Source organism: Panthera leo, chromosome A1, assembly GCF_018350215.1.
Source record: "Panthera leo isolate Ple1 chromosome A1, P.leo_Ple1_pat1.1, whole genome shotgun sequence".
Taxonomy (NCBI): Eukaryota; Metazoa; Chordata; class Mammalia; order Carnivora; family Felidae; genus Panthera; species Panthera leo.
In genome coordinates, this window is record NC_056679.1 from 188774175 (window position 1) to 188790798 (window position 16624).

At 39.9% G+C, this 16624-nt stretch overlaps 1 protein-coding gene across 6 annotated transcripts in view; it reads left to right on the forward strand.

The window, feature by feature from the left end:
- Positions 1–16624, forward strand: part of EBF1 (EBF transcription factor 1) — a 389100-nt gene that overhangs the window by 232598 nt on the left and 139878 nt on the right. For all 6 annotated transcript variants that reach the window (XM_042948148.1, XM_042948176.1, XM_042948157.1 and 3 more), the window contains exon 7: positions 13889–13970. In XM_042948148.1, coding sequence (XP_042804082.1) covers positions 13889–13970 — 82 coding nt within the window. The remainder of the gene's footprint in view (positions 1–13888; positions 13971–16624) is intronic.

The following is a 16624-nucleotide window of genomic DNA, read 5'->3' on the forward strand; positions in this document are numbered from 1 at the left end:
TAAAATTGTAGCCTGTTTTTTTTTTTTTAAATCTATTGATTTAGGGAAGATTATTACTAATAGAACTTAGCACAAGTTTGAATATCTGTTTTTCATCCAAAGAGGTTTATTCCTATAATACTGGAAGGCTGCTCTAATCACAGAGTTTAATTTCTAACTGGGTCCAACCATAAACAGTGAGCCCAATAATATAGTCTTGCTCTCTTTTATGGTCGGTATCCTGACCTCAAATCTCAGTTCTGCCATTTATGGTTGGGCTCTTTTACCAACCTCACTGGCTTCAGTATATTTATCTGTGAAATGGGGATATTATTAGGACCTAACTAATGGGGTTGTGGTAAGGATTCATTGGAATGATTCCTGTAAATGCCTGTGCCTGGCACATGCTGAGTGAAGTGGGGACTCTTTATGTGAAAATAGGAGTGATTCTTATGCCAGTGAGGCCTGAGCAGATTCAAGTGTCCTCTCACTAAAAGTAAGAAGGGATAAATTTGCTTATACTGGGTTGATGGTGTTTTCTTTCATAGAGAAAGTTCCAAATTGCTGACTTTTGAGGTCACAGACTCTTCAGAAGCTGGAGGAAGGCACCGAGTCAGGTGTTTTGTTTCCTACATGGTTAATTGGTTGTAAAATGCTACTAAAACTTACTGCTTCTGATTGAATTAAGTGCCCTGGGAAATCCAGCTGTGAACAGGAGGGCATGGGAGGTTTTTCCTGGGTCTCTCTATTCGTTGTCTGTGGACAGCGCATGCTGGTAAATATGCACTGCCTTCACTTTTGCTTCCGGCTGCAGGTACTTTTCTGAACCTTCCCTTCACCCAACCTGCCAGCTGCCAAAAGTCTGGGAGAAAATCAAGCTTGACCACATCTGGATTTCAGGTGACAAGGATTCTCAGCAATAATAAAACAAAAGAAAACAAGCCATTGTTTTAAAAGCAAGAACTACTTTTGTTTTCTTAATGAGAGGAGCCCCATTTAGCAGAGCCACAGGGGTTCTTCTTTCATTATAACTTTTCAAAACTCAAAATTGGGCACAAAGAAGGCCTACCCTAGCCTCCCAGACAAATGAGTTGCTGCTACTTCGGTTATTATAGCTTAGAACAAGAGATGCAAACAGGGACCCCCTCTCTCAGATTTGTTTTGTCTGGCCCTTATATCGCCTGGAAGACTGGCACATTCCGCACTTAACAACCTATATTTCTAGCTTCTCTTGAGAGGGGAGGCTCTGGCAACACTGTCCTTATGTTCTCCATGGAGTCAGTTGGCTGGAGGATAACTGAGGCTGTCCATTGTAGACAAGGGATTTACTCTTCCATTCATATAGTTTCTGGTACACTGTCTGTGGTTGTACATGCAGCTTAGATCACACATTGATGTTACCTATTTGGAATATATTATATATTATATTGTATAGAATATATTATTATATGTATTATACCTACCAAGTATATTAATATATGTATAATATATATGATATATTAGATATAATATATTCCAAGCAGGTAACATCAATGTTTGAACTATATATATTATATATATAGTATATATATACTATATATTAGTGACTTAAGAAGAGGCCATAGGATATTGAAGTTGTATAGCCTGAAGTTACCAGGGCTTGACAGAATATAATATTCTCTTTCTTTTACACACTTTTCTGGGACCCTCCCTTCTGCTACCTTCTCAGCTTCATCATTGCGTCAGCATATCCATCTTTACACCTCCACCTTTTATGGAGACTGATGTTTGATGTTAGCTCCCCCTATCTTCTCTCCTGCCCACCTATCCCAGTGATAGGATCTCTATTAGATGGGACAATGGATTATATTCTATTATGGATTCATCTCTTAGTACAGAGTTTCTAAGCAACCCTAGCTTTCTATTTTTCTAGGTTCAACTCTAGTAGACCAGGACCCAATGTTTTTTTAGCCACCCAAACAAATATCTGGTGACTAGCTTGAATTGGGCCTGATTAGCTTGACTTGAGTCACATGCCCATCTCTAAAGCAATCACACAGTTGGGGGGGTGTGATGTTGTGACTAGCCAGACCTGGATCATAAGCACCACTCTTGTCTAAGCTTGGAATGACTTTGTGCTGCTGAAATACAAGGACTCTTGGGTGATGGTGAGGAAGTTTTTCAAAAGGAGAATAGAGGACAGTTACCAAAATAGGGGGGAATGGATTCTGGGCAGTCAACTCCCAGACTCCCTCCACAACCTGTGAAAACCCTGGACCCATTCTACAGAAAAGTGTTACAAAAATTTGGATGCAATGTTGAGGTGTTCAAGAACTCCAGTGTATCATCCACTAGTCTCTAGGTTAATAATATCTGGACTAGATCATCTGTAAGTTCTCATTGCATTCTAGTGTTCTTTGTTTTATTAAATTTTTGACCAATTTTCATGATAACAGCTTCTTTGGAGTTTTGTTTCCAGTGTTTCAGGTTTAAGCTGTTAGAGAGTGACATGCGGTAGGGAGAGCAAGAGGGTATGACCTGTGAGCTACAAAGCACCCTCAGAAAGACTAAATTGTGTCATTGTTCGCCTACAATATTGCTTTAGTTTCATTTTCCATCAGCATCCTTATGATATCATGATAAATAGTGCTTAATAAAGTGTCAGATTCTCTTTTGCATTATGATTTTAAAATGATAAATTTCTTTTTATATTTTTATGGACTAGAACACACAGACTTATTGGATCATTATAATATAAACTGGAATAATTTGGAGCTCATAAGATTATTGTCAGTGCTCTGTGGGCATGATGCTCACTGGTCATTTTTATTTGGAGACTGATCCTGAGCTTTAAATCCAAATTAAGGAGTCACTTGTTTTTGTCTGAACTTGGCTTGTGTGACGTGTTGGAATGCAGTAATTTTTTTTTCCATGAGAGCCTTTGCTCAAATTAAATTTATTATCCCCAATGGTGTGTGAGCCGAGGATGGGATGTTGAGATTGGGCCGGGGAAAGTGTCCAGAAAAGTGAACAGACAAATGGAGTGGATTTTTAAAAGGATGATGATGATTTAAACAGGTTTCAAAAGAATTTTCATCTTTAGCAAGACTATGATTTTTCTCTTGGGACACAGCTTTTCAGCCGATGGCTTTTTTCTTTTTTTCTTTTTTATATTTTTGGTAGAAAAGTGAGATTGTTTCTTTTCTTTGAAGCAAAAATTTGTCAAATAGCTGCTTACTCTGGCAACCAGAAACTCCTTTATTTTTCTGTGGCTTGTGCTGGAGATGAGGTGGAATGGGTGAGGAGAATTCAATTGTTCTTTTCATTCAGAGGTGATTTGACATAAGTTATTGTGATGAGTTTCAGTGACACATGATTAGATGTCTAGCTCTTCTCTGCAATTCACTATTACCGATGCATAACTCCATCATTGCATTTATTACATAGTATTAACATTACTGTTGATTTTTAAAAATAAATTAGGTATTAATTCTCAAGGTTCAATGTACATGAAAATTATTTGAGTATCTTACCCCCTAACTTACTCCCACCAAGGTGAGTTTCCCAGATAATTCTGATGCAGACCCTGGGAAGTATACTTTGGTGAACCTCCATAAGGGCAGGAACAGAGTTGTCTCTGTACTTGTGCTTAGCACATAGTGGGTGCTTAGTAAATACTTACTGAGTGAAAGATGAATGAATTTTACTGAATGAATAAATGGATGAGTTAAGGACGTACTCTGAACCAAGAAATAGCAAACCATCAAGAGCTTTAATCACTGGTTTTCAACAAAGTCATTAGAAGGTTATGTAAAATTTTGGAGGGAGAAGATACATTTCATATTATTAGTTACATGTCCTTTTGTACCTTTGGGTTATGCTTAAATGTTTTAAGAACAATGGCAAATTTAATTTAGAGATAATATTTTAAACTTTGATGTTGAGAATTGTTTTAAGTAGGAAATTGAGGACATTGATGGTGTGGAATCTGCCCAGTTGATAGTCTTTTATGAATTATGCATATGTGAAACTAATAAATGATCTACATTTTACTAAGTGTAAGATGGGTAGCTCTTAACTCTTCTCATTTGAATTAACTGGCAAATCTAGAGCATAAAGGCTTTGGCAAAGACACACATCATTTTTAGTTCTTAATTTATCCATCACAGTATGGGGGCAACGTTCCCTAGGTTCTATGCTGAGTGACATTTCAGTTTTTACAACAATAAAGTTGTTTATTTTTCTTAAAGTAATCCTACTTATAGAAAATTGAGAAAATATAGGGAAAAAGGAAAGAAGAACAAATAATCTTTGTGCTATAATTTAAAGTTACTGCCATTAATATTTACAGTCAATTTAAGTCAGATATGCATTTTCTGTTTTCTATTATGCAGCCATACTAGGTGCTGTGGAAAATAGAATGGCACTCTAAAAGTGTCTGCAGTGTTATGGAGAAGCACATGATTACTTAAGTACCTGGAATACAATACGTGAAGACCCAATTGTGACAAGAACTGTAACAGAATGTTGGAGGAAGTGGTTAATTCCAGCTGGGGTATTTGGGAAGGTTTCATGGGCTCAGGGCATTTAAGCTGCTTCTGTAAGGAAAAGTAGAATTATGGGAAGCTGAGATGGTATTGAAATTAGGGAAGGCATTTCAGGCCCAGGAATGCAGCCTATGGTGAAGGCAGGAAGGAAACTTTATGTTCAGGGCACAGGGTGTAACTCAATGTGACTGAAGCAAAGAATGTTGGAGGGCCAATGTGTCTGGAAAGGTAGAATGTGGACATCTGTGGGAACTTTGAAAGATTCCCTGATCCATGGCTATTCGACCTTTCTTGGCAAATATTCAAATACCCTATTGTCATAAGAGTCAAGAAGTTTTCCTGGAAGTTTGATTTTAAGTGCTTTCCTTCTCTTTTATTTTTCTTTTGGAGGAAAACTTGAACCAAAGTAATTATGATCTTAATACAATTGGTATTAAAGGAGAATAATTGTACATGTTAGGCTTTTGAGGAATATTTGTCAGTTGAGTAAGTGAATGGTACTGAATGTTTATACTTCATAACATCTCGAAGAAAAAGTGAGTTGAGTGTCCAGAAAACCCATATGCTTCAGTTACTCTGGATTTGAACTTTTTGATCTCTGTCTGACATCTGTCACCTTCACAAGGGAAATTAATATCGAAACCTTTTGAGGACTCGGGAGGAAAAGTGAAATTCTAACATCAGATTCTAAATGAATCTGCTTTAAAATTTTAAACACAGGGGTGTTAAACAGAGGGGTATTAAAAGCCTTTGATTTTCAACCTGTGGCTTTCTGTCTGCAAAAAAGACATTCAAAGATAGTGACTAGTGGGACTGGTAGCTACATAATGTATGAATAAACCCTTGAAATGGTGTTCATTGACTCCTCCCAAGAGACCCAGATTATATTGGTTTCACTTTGGCCATCATTCTCCAAATTTGGTTTGGCTCTATTACCAGACCCACCCACTGAGTAGGCCTTCATTATAGTTAAAATCCATTTGAAATAGGCAAGAGTGGTCATGGGCAAAATTGAAACAAATTAAAATTTATAATTGGGAATATTCTAGTGACAATACCAGAAATTTTTATGTTGGCTTTATCTCTAATTTTGAATGAATCTGAAAATGGTAGTAAGAGTATAGTCAGACATAGTCAGTGATGTATACTGCCATATAATAAAAAATATATATAACATACGAAGGACTGTAGTTTAGTGGATGTGGGCTTCAAACCCAAACTGCCTACATTCAAATCCCAGCTGTACCACTTACTAGATAAGAAACCTTGGGCAAATTACCTAAGTATTTTATCTCAGTATCATTGAGATGAGAATAGTGATAGTACTTCATAGGGTTGTTGTGAAGAGTAAATGAATTAATACATTTAAAGCACTCAGAACAGGGCCTCCACACCTCCACATGGTATATTCATGTATTTGCTATAATAACTACTAAGTGGAGGCATTGAGGCTCCTCCTATCTCATTTTTTTTTAAATTTTTTTTTAACATTTATTTATTTTTGAGACAGAGAGAGACAGAGCATGAACAGGGGAGGGTCAGAGAGAGAGGGAGACACAGAATCTGAAACAGGCTCCAGGCTCCGAGCTGTCAGCACAGAGCCCGACGCGGGGCTTGAACTCACGGACCGCGAGATCATGACCTGAGCCGAAGTCGGACGCTCAACCGACTGAGCCACCCAGGCGCCCCTCCTATCTCATTTTTTATGCTTGGCTTTCTGGAGCGGGACATTGTTATTGAAGCAACGTTGCTAGTCGCATTTGCCTCTTTTCTGACCTGGAGAGGGAGTCTCACTAGTGACCCAGGATTCCAAGACCTGATGAATGTCTCAAGTCTTATCCCCTGGTCTGCAGGAGTTCTGTGCTGGGTGATTCCTTGAAGATCATGTTCCTTGTAATGAAAATGGTTTAAGACAGATATGTCTTCAGTCTGTCCCGAGCCCTGAGAAAGACAAACATACACTTGAGTTTGTTATCTACCTCATTCCTGCCAAGGGCCAGTGTTTGTACCTTAATGCACTTTTGGCGAGAAACACTTGGCACTTGAGTAATCTTTGTAAAAGAGGATCCCTGAAGATGAACGCCTTCTCTACAACACACAAGTTTATAACTTGTTGGATGTGTCATACTTTCTCACTTAATTTCCAGTCAAACCTTGTAGTTGGCGTTAAACTGCAGCATCCTTGCTCTCGCTTCCCTTCTCTGTGTCATTTCTAAAAAGTTTCAATTTATTCTTTCCAGATTGGTCATTGGTTATTTGTCCCCCTCTTTCCCTTTTCACTGTCCTGATGCTTTTTCCTAGCTTTCAGACTTGACTTCTAGCATAGGAGATCTATGTGTAATGAATGCTTTTTCTTAAAGCTATTTTTATTTATTTACTTATTTATTTTTTAAATGTTTGTTTGTTTTTGAGAAAGAGAGACAGAGAGAGAGAGAGAGAGAGAGAGAGAGAGAGAGAGAGAGAGAGAGAAACTGGGGGAGGGGCAGAGAGAGAAGGAGATACAGAATCAGAAGCAGGCTCCAGTCTCTGAGCTGTCAGCACAGAGCCCCACATGGCGCTCAACTCACGGACTGTGAGATCATGACCTGAGCTGAAGTCGAACACTCAACTGACTGAACCACCCAGGTGCCCCCTTAAAGCTATTTTTAAATTCTTTCATCTGCTGCTATTCTATCCCAATACCTTACATTTATTTATTTATTTATTTATTTATTTATTTATTTATTTATTTGTAAATTCTTGCCACTAATTATGTCCTTTCATCAAGGCCAAACTCTGAGGTAACAAATGCTTCTCAAGTCGATCATGTTCATCCTTTCAGGCTGAGAATACTTTCCAGAAATGCCCAAGATCTGAGGGATCTTGGCCAAAGGAAAAAGTAAACTCCTTGAAGTCAGTAGCCAGTAATACGGGCAGCCACATGCTCTCCCCCAGGGATCCCCAATATAGTGCCACAACTTGGTACCATTCCACCTTCCACTGTGGGGACAGAGAAGAGAATTTGCTTCGTCTGCAAAGAATCCCCTCAGGTTCTTGTTTCTTTCTTTCTTCCTTCCTTGCTCTCAAACAGAACTGCAGGGGTTTGAGTCAAGGCAGATACTCTCTCACTAGTGCATTTTAATATCAGAAAAGGAAAAGTGGTCAGCCTGGTGGTGAGAGACTTTTGCCCTTACACAGGTTTGGCCTCCTCAGTCTGCCCTTGTGGCATCCTTGGGATTTTGGCAGACTTATGGGTATCATATTTTCACATGGATGAACTGTACTCTACAACTTCTTCTGTGTACCAGGAACCCAGAAGTGTTGGCATTGAAAGTAGAGGTTTTTCTTTCTAGCTGTTTTGGCTCCTCTGTTTTCAAGGGAGACCTATTTTTCATGGCTGTGGCCATGGGAGTCTTGTTTACCTCTTCACGGATGATGACGATGGGACAGTGATGGCGTTTCTGAAACAGCCCCTGGCAACTTGAGAGGTCTGGGTAGGGATAGTTGCCTTCTGGTTAAACATTTTCAATTTGGGAGAATACTCGTACTCCTGGAAAGTCTTCCTTGGGTATGTCTGGGCAGTAGATTTGATCATGGAGGCAGGCAGTTCTATGCTTCGGTGTCAAAGCAGAGATGATGGGGCAGTCTAAGGAAAGGACTTCTCCAAAAAGGCCCTTTGATTCGTGAGGCATTTCCCTCTCTACCCTCCAGTTAGCGTGTGTGCAAGCAACTTGAACTTCACACAGAAGGGGCCCCACAGTTGTTTCCACACAGCTGTTTCCTGCATTGGGGGAGAGTGAGTCTCCGTGTCCTGAATCTCTTTGGCAAGGATCATCTGCCACATAACCATCTGTGGGCATAAGTCAGAGGAACTTTTGGGGAGCCTTAAGACTGCAAATGGGGGTTTTATGTCTTGGTTTAGGTGTGCCTTGATGCTTGTCTTTTCCAGCCTAGACATTATGACAGCAGCTGAAAACATCCAAACGTGATTTTTCAGAATTTGGGTGGAGGAGGTAAAAAGTCAACCTGCTCACCCTAGATCTATTGCAATGCTTTGCATAATATTTAATGATGTACAAGCTGTCGCCTAATGGTCGGTTTTACTGTGTGTGCCCTTCAGTTCTGACTAGCTGGAGTCCTCCATGATTTAAGCTGCTACCTCTCTCCTTTATGTGTCTTGGCCTTTGGGTAAAACTGCTCTAGTCATTATTGTCTCTCCTTGGTTTCTTCTTTTTTCTTTTTGTAGGTCATTCAATGAAATCTGTAGTTCTCGTCAGTTACATAGGTCTTTGCTTCTTTTCTTAACCTTAACATTCAAAGACAGAAGAATACTTTTTGTACCTGAAAATCTGAACATTCTTAGTGCTAGGCAGTGAGCAGTTGCCATAAATAAATGATGATGAAAATAATTATCTCTTTTTCTATGCCAGGTACTATTTAAACATTTCACATACGTTACTCATTTTATTCTCAATAACCCTCTAAAGCAGGTTCTGTTATTTCCCACATTTTACAGATGAGAAATTTAAGGTACAGGGAAGTTAAGTAATTTCTCTAAAGTCACACAATTAATTAAACAGTAAAGTTAGGATTATGACAAAAGCCACACAGTGGTCCTGGAGAGAAGTACTGTTATTTTCATGTTTTTGTAAGGCCACTGCAGAAATTTACCCATGGGGATCTTATCTCCAACCCAAGTTCTTGTCCAAAATTCTCTACTGTTGTCTTTATTGTAGAATGTTCTCATTTCTATCCCTTGGGAGTCCTGGATTCTGTTTAGGTGAACAGATTTACTAAAAACCCACTGAGTTCTGAGTCTTGTGTCATGTTCTGGGTATACAGAGATGGTTTTTATTATTGTTGTTATTTTACATCCTCATATAGATGGATCAAAACATGTTGGCTATGTCAAAGAATTTTCCTTTTGGGGGAGCCTAGAGGTATCTTTGGTATCCAGTACTCTGCTAGTCACATAGAAGAATTCCCAGTGTACTATCTATTGGTTGGTAAAATGTGACACAAGTAAACCATTGAATAAGCAATTTTGTTCTACAAATGTGTGCGTTCGGTTCAGTGAATGTTCAGTGATGAGCTAATGTTGTACATTAGCCTGACTGAGGAACCTAAACACAACTTTTAATAGGCTGTCACTTTTGGTTTTATGACTACCACTTTCCTAATTTTTAGTATTCTAAAAAGCTCAATGGCTCAACTGTTGAGCTCTTATTGGGTTGGCTTTTGAAAAGCTACATTATCTTGAAAAAAATCATACAACTAGAAGTCAGAACACGTGGGTTGTAGTTCCAGCTGTTGTAACTATTATAACTGTGTGGCTATTCTCACGTCTTCTGATCTCTCAATGTTTTCATATGTGCAATGAAACAGTTCAAATAAGTGATGGCTAAGGTCACTTAGAAAGTCTTGCAATTCATGGAAACAAACATATACCATAAGGAGTCTTTTGACCAATATAGGTTATGAGTTTAGTTTTGACTGTAGATAAATATCTTAATTTTGTTGAGTCTTAGTTTTCTTCCTTTTAAATAGGTTGATGATTCCTGGCATGCTTAATTTATAGGACTTCTATGAGGATTTAGTGAGATTATAGAGATGTAAGTGCTTTGAATCACATAATACACTGTATGAACATAAGATGATATTATTCATATTGAAAGTTACCAGAAAGGTGTTGGGTTTTTTGCCCCACCCTCTCCATCCCCCCCCCCCCCCCCAAAAAAAAAGACTGGAGTTTAGTTCTGATTGGGCTGTTTCCTGGAGTTTCTGGAACTCCTTGGAACTCTACAGGGTCAGTAGGGGCTTTGCCCTGTCTCTAGTTCATTTCCCATGGTTGGGATAAGGCTGTCACACTCTTTCTCCTGACAACACTTTATCAAACATATCCGCCACACAAAATGTGGTAATTCATGAGACAAAAGTGAAGTTTTGAGTTACAATAACCTCCTCTTTGTTAACAGCCCCCTGAGAATCTGAGATCTTCTCCATAGGCCAGCAGACATGCATGCGTCCCCCGTTTACAAATGCCTTAAAAACAGCCTGATAAATCATCCCCAAAATGTGTGTGCTACATCTAACTCTGTCCCTCAGTGGGGATATTTTTAACTCTTACTTCTAAGTCCTCTCAGTTCCTTTAAGGAAGTGCGATCCGAAAGGGTCAGGCATTTGGCATGTACTTAGGGGAAACTTTGAAAGAATTCCTGAGGCTCCCCCTGGGGTAAGGCTGGCTTTCCCCAAAAGAACAGGCCCTTCAGAGCGTCTTTGCCACATAAGGGCTTGTGTGAGGCCCCAGGCACCCGTTGATGCCGTCTCTTCCCTGCGACAGATGGCCAAGCCTTCAATTTCAGCAAGCGATCCACTGTGGAGAGGGCGGGCAGGAGATTCTGGCAGCATGCCAGGTGACAGGGCAGCTTAGGGTAACAGGGATCCGGTGTGTGCCCGGCATAGCTTTTGTGCTAACGACGGGCTGCTGACAGGCACCTCGCCCCTGCTCATCGTTAAGGCAGAAGATCCCCTGCTCCCTTGATTCTGTTTCTCTCTGGCAGAGCTAGCGTCCTGTTTGCCTGCCTTTCAAAATCCATTTTGGCACCAGATGGCCCCCCTCATGGTGGCTAGCAGTTGTCTGACTTGAAGATGCCAGAGGGTGTGCTGACAGCTTCTTCTAACACAACCTGAATCTGGCTGTCGGTCTGGGCTCAAATGTCTTAAACACACACCCGCGGCAATATTATCAGCCCTGGGGAATCAGGGGTGGGGGGCACTGGAGGGAGAATGGCGGTGATGTCTCCCTCCACAATATTTATGCTACCGGTATGGAAATAATAATACCAATACTTATTCTTATTTGTACACTTATTGGCACAAATGCCATTGTGGTGCAATTACTGTTGATGGTATAATTAGCACTAATATCAGTACTTCACTACTCCTGTTATTACTAAAACTACTATAAGCATAATGGTTAAGGACACAGGCTCTGTCCAAATTTGAGTTCCAGACTCGCTAACCTTACGATAAGTTATTCAACTTCTCTGAACCTCAATGTGTTCATCCATAAAATGGGATTGATAGCAGAGGTTATTTAGGGGGATTGAATGGGCAAAATGTATTTGCAGTTCTCAGCACCTTGCTGAACATAAGTTAAGCACCTAATTCATGGGAGCCATTATTATTACTGGCCCCATCACCATGCTTACCATGTGTCAGGCATTATCACGGTTCATTTTTACAATTGCCTTATAAGGTAGGGACTGTCCTTATACCCAATTTATAGATAAAGGAAGTGTGGAGCAGAGAAGTTCACCTACTTATCCAAAATCACACAAGCAGTCAGTACCTGTCAAAGTTGGGACGTGAACCCCATTCTGGGTATTTCTAAAGGCTGTGGCTTTTCCTCTGTACCACACTGTTTCTCACTGTCAGTTTCGTGGCAATCAGTCCTCCCCTGAGGCTTGGCGTGGCTTTTAAATATGCCCTTCCAACCAGCTGTGCTTGAAAGAGGCAGCCAGTTTTTACATTTCAGGTGCCTTTGGCTTAAACCCCAGCAAGATGGCCGACTCTCTCTCTCCCTGAGCTTCACCATTTCAGCTTCTGAAAGCCATGTGTGATCACAGGGCCACCCAGCTCTTGCCTTCTGAGAGCTCAGAGGAAAGGACAATGCTGAGGCACTTGGGGTTATGACCACTCCCTCAAACGTCTTTCTCTTTCCAAGTCTGCCCTATTGAAAGGGGACTTGAGTAGGACCAGCTGACTGCTGGCGGGAATGACTGTGCTGTTCTTTGTACTGGGGAAGGGGTGCCAGAGCCCAATTCCATTTTACACGTTTGGGCTTCAGCGGTGTTCCACGAGTCATTTATCTTGTGTGAAGTGTTGATAAACTTTGGCCTCTATGGAGAGAACCTGGAAGTAGGGGCAAATGATTATTCAGAGGTTTCCTTTTATTGATGGGTGGTTGAATGGTGCATGATGTTGAAAGCGTCGTTTCAGGAAAGTGTTTGTATTTTAAAATGTTCTTTTAGTTGACAAAGTTATCGTCACTTTTCAGAGTTACTCCCACACCATATTCTTCTGTTGCCAGATTCTAAGAAACCGGGGAGGAGAGAGATTCTTCTAGGACCTCTCTCAGTTCAGTAGTCAGAAACCAGTTAAACCTCGTGTGACTTTGTGCTATGTTCTCCTTACTGAGGACCCCTGTGTTATTTGGTTAATAGACTTTGTGCTCAGAGCTAAATTCAGACTGAGGCATCATGGGTTGATAGTTCTTCACAGACTGTGTGCATTGAGGTGGGAATTTTGTACTCCAGTGTGGGAAAAGGTGACTTGAAGTGGGAGAAAGGTGAAGAAAAGAACATGCCGGAAAAATTTAACTGACTGGCATTTTAATGCATTCTGGTGTTTGGGGGACATATTTTGGCCTGAAATCTGTAGGCCTAAAAGTAAAAGGGAATGGAGAACTTAGGGTGGCTTTTAAAATGCTTCTTTCCCCAAACATGAGCAAATGAAGAACATATAGATTGCCAGCATTAATCTCCTAATAGTACATCTTTGATTCCTGCTGTCTTTGTGTAATGGACTTTAACAACTACAATGAAAGAAATAAGTGATAAGGTCACCATCTAATTTATCATCCATAACAGGACACTTTTGAGAGTTAACGTGGGTGCCATAATATTTACAGTAATATAGCTGGTGTAAACTGGGATTGTTCCTGGGAAATTGGGACTTTTGGTCACCCTAGCAAGTAAAACCCATGAATCTCACCCTAGAACCAACTCAGGGACCAAGGTGGCAGTGAGGTTCTGATTCATTCGCAAAATAGCTTTTGTCTATAGTAGGCAGTATAAGAAAAACATATAGGAAATACTTGAGAAGTCAAAGGACTTCAGTCAGTACGTGAATCTTATCTACTTCTCGTGGGTACTACTAATTAGACGATTTTATTTGGAGATGCTGAAATAAAAAGTGTTTACCATGTCCTCATATTCATCCAGCATACATTTTGCTGGTTCATCATCTGTTAATTTACGGGGCTTAAATTACATGTTGTTGGGGACCATGAGTAATTCTCAGGCAATTACACCCAATTGGAACCTACCTTAAATTACGGTGAAGACTTTCCCTCTGTCTGAGTAAAAATACTTCCTTGGGGGCTTAATTCTTTTGTGAGATCTGTTGGCAGCACTAAAAACGTTTCTTTCACAGAACAAGTCCAGCTTGGGTACAAAACAAAGGCTAAAGTTTTAAACAAAATAGTGACTCTAACACCATTCTAAATATTTCAGAAAATCTGCGGAGAATAGAATGCACAACCCAGACGTGGCTTACTACTTTTTCTCCCCCCTTCCGTGTCAGGACTGAAATGCTAACCATGATAATTTGTTTCTCCACAGGTTCTTCTTGAAATTTTTCCTCAAATGTAACCAAAATTGCCTAAAGAATGCAGGAAATCCACGTGACATGCGGAGATTCCAGGTGGGTTTTTCTTGTCTTTCTTAAATTTCAATAATGGCATGAGTATCAGGAGAGGGTAAAAAAAAAAAAAAAAAAAAAAAAAAAAAAAAGTCTTAGGCAGAAGAAGATATAGAGTCTAGTTATTTCCCCAGACGTAAAAAGCAGGTGAGGCTCCTGGTCCCCCAGGTCTCTGTGTTCTTGGAGTTGTTTTTATGAAGGAAGAATTGGGACCAAACCACCTGCGTTCACTGTTTGAGACAGTGATGTCCTTTGAGCTTAGTTTGGCTTCCTGAATGGACTCTTAGGCTTCAACCACTTCCGGGTAAGTGAAGTACATAGAAATGATGCATTCTTTCTAAAGTTTTACAAGTAGAAAACTCTTAAATAAGATCTTTGTTCTGTTTTAGAATTATGCCCTCTTCTTCTTTTCTTTCTCTTTGTACTCCTCTTCCAATCCTGGAAATTGTCAGCAGTAAGTGTCCATTAAAAATGGACCCTGATGCAGGTGGGCACATCTAGAGTGATATGGGTGACACTCAGTTCTGTGTCAGCAATGTCCTTCTACAGCATGTGTGAAGGTCCTCAAGCAGCAGTCAGATCTGCCACCATATGTGGGTGGTATGTTCACCTCATATAATTATACACTTACTGATGGAAGAAGATGTGAAAGTAAAGTGTTAATTTCGAAGACACAAAATGGTAGTTGGGTTTTAGGAAAGGTTGCTAAGTTCTAGATAGTGGTGCTTCTCAAACTCAGAAGTGTCAAGAATGCCCTGGGGATCTTGTTAAACTGCTAATGAGGTCTCAGGTGGGCTTGAAACTCTAAATTTCTAACAAGCTCCCAAGTGATGCTAATGCCATGGACCACACTTTAAGGAGCAAGGTTCTAGACTTGTGTTGCCTTCCATCTCATTTTATGGCTAAATCTTTGCATGATCAGTGTTAGTTTTCCTATCAGAGTGATGTAATGATATATATGTCCATATGGTCTTTCAGTGAAAACAGCATGGTGTTTAAAGTATATTCTTGGGTATAGTTCGTCAGCATGAAGTGTAGATTGACGTGCATGATCTCTGAGAGGATCTTGAAGAATTTTAGCTGTACATTAGCACATGGGAGAAAGGGATGGGATGATTCTGAGCATTGATTTTCATTATTTTATTTTATTAAAAAATTTTTTTTAACTTATTTATTTTGAGAGAGAGAGAGAGAATGAACACAAGCAGGGTGGGGCAGAGAGAGAGAGAGAGAGAGAGAGAGAGAATCCCAAGCAGGCTCCACACTGACAGTACAATACTGAGTTTGAACCCACAAACCATGAGATCATGACCTGAGCCAAAATCAAGAGTCCAGCACCAACTGAGCCACCTACGTGCTCCAAGCATTGATTTTTAGATGTCAAGATCTCTTTGTCTCCAAGATGATTTTTTTTGAGAGGTGAGACTTATTAGTCTCATGAAAGAGACTAATAAGACAAATTTGGTAGAAAGAAGACATTCTCTCCCAAGATTCTGAAGAATTTTTGTAAAATCATTTTGGCCTTGCCGCCTTTTGTCCTGAGAGATCTGAGGAAGAGAATGCCTGGATTCCTAGTTTCCTGGAAAATGTTTCTTTTGGCTAGTTGCTGACCCCAAGTGGGTAGACTTGGGTGCTTTGCTTCCCACACATGATTTTTTTTTGTGTAGAGTGGGATTAGCTTTGCTGGTAAACAAAACATGTGATGTCACTAGGTGTATATTGCTCAGTGTCTTGAAACATGAGATTGGGTTTCATTATAAACTGTTTTGCAGCTTGCTTTGGCCCCAAGATGAGCCATATATCTATCTCCCTTGACCGAGCCTGGGTTATATCATAGCAAGGCATATCCAGGCACAAACCAATTCATGTTTAATAAACATGTCTAATAGACACGTGTCATGACTTATGAATATCAGGATCAACTTTCTTGTGCTTCTCAGGGCAGCAGAGTTAAAGGTAGACTTTAGTGACATTGGGGACCTAAGAGTATTATATAAGACTTCTGAGGCTTTGTTTTCCCTCATAGGACCTGCTAGTAAAATGTCTAAAGGTCTTAAATTATAAGATGTAGCTCTTATGTGGGATGAGAAACCAACTCAGTCTGTTATTTTTTATAGAGTCTAGAAAGCTTTATTTTTGCAGATAAAATAGTTGTTCTTCACTTAGTAGAAGGGCTACTGAGATGAGGGGGCATGAACTGAATTTCTGGAAAGCTTCAGTTTCCTCAACTCTAAAATGGAGTAAAAATTATCATTCTGCTTATTTTACAACATATGAGTAAAAACGTTTTGTATGCATAACTAATTTGCAAATGATAAAATGTAAATTTAAGCTTTTAGAGAAAGTACTTGTGATAAACTAAAACTGGAACATTATTTCAGTACAGGGTTTCTCAACCTAGGCACAATTGACATTTTAGACTGCATAATCCTTATGCAGTTATGGGGGAGGGGAGGTTTGTCCTGCACATTGTAGGATGTTTAACAGTTTGTTACTTGCCTCTATCCATAGAAACTCTTTCATGCCCTAGCCCAGTCATGGCAACCCCAGATGTCTCCAGACATTTGTCAGTGTTCTCTGTCAGTGAATCTCCTAGTTGAGATTCATTGGTTCAGTTCTATACCTGATGACTTCTGACAGACTCTTCCTGGTGACAG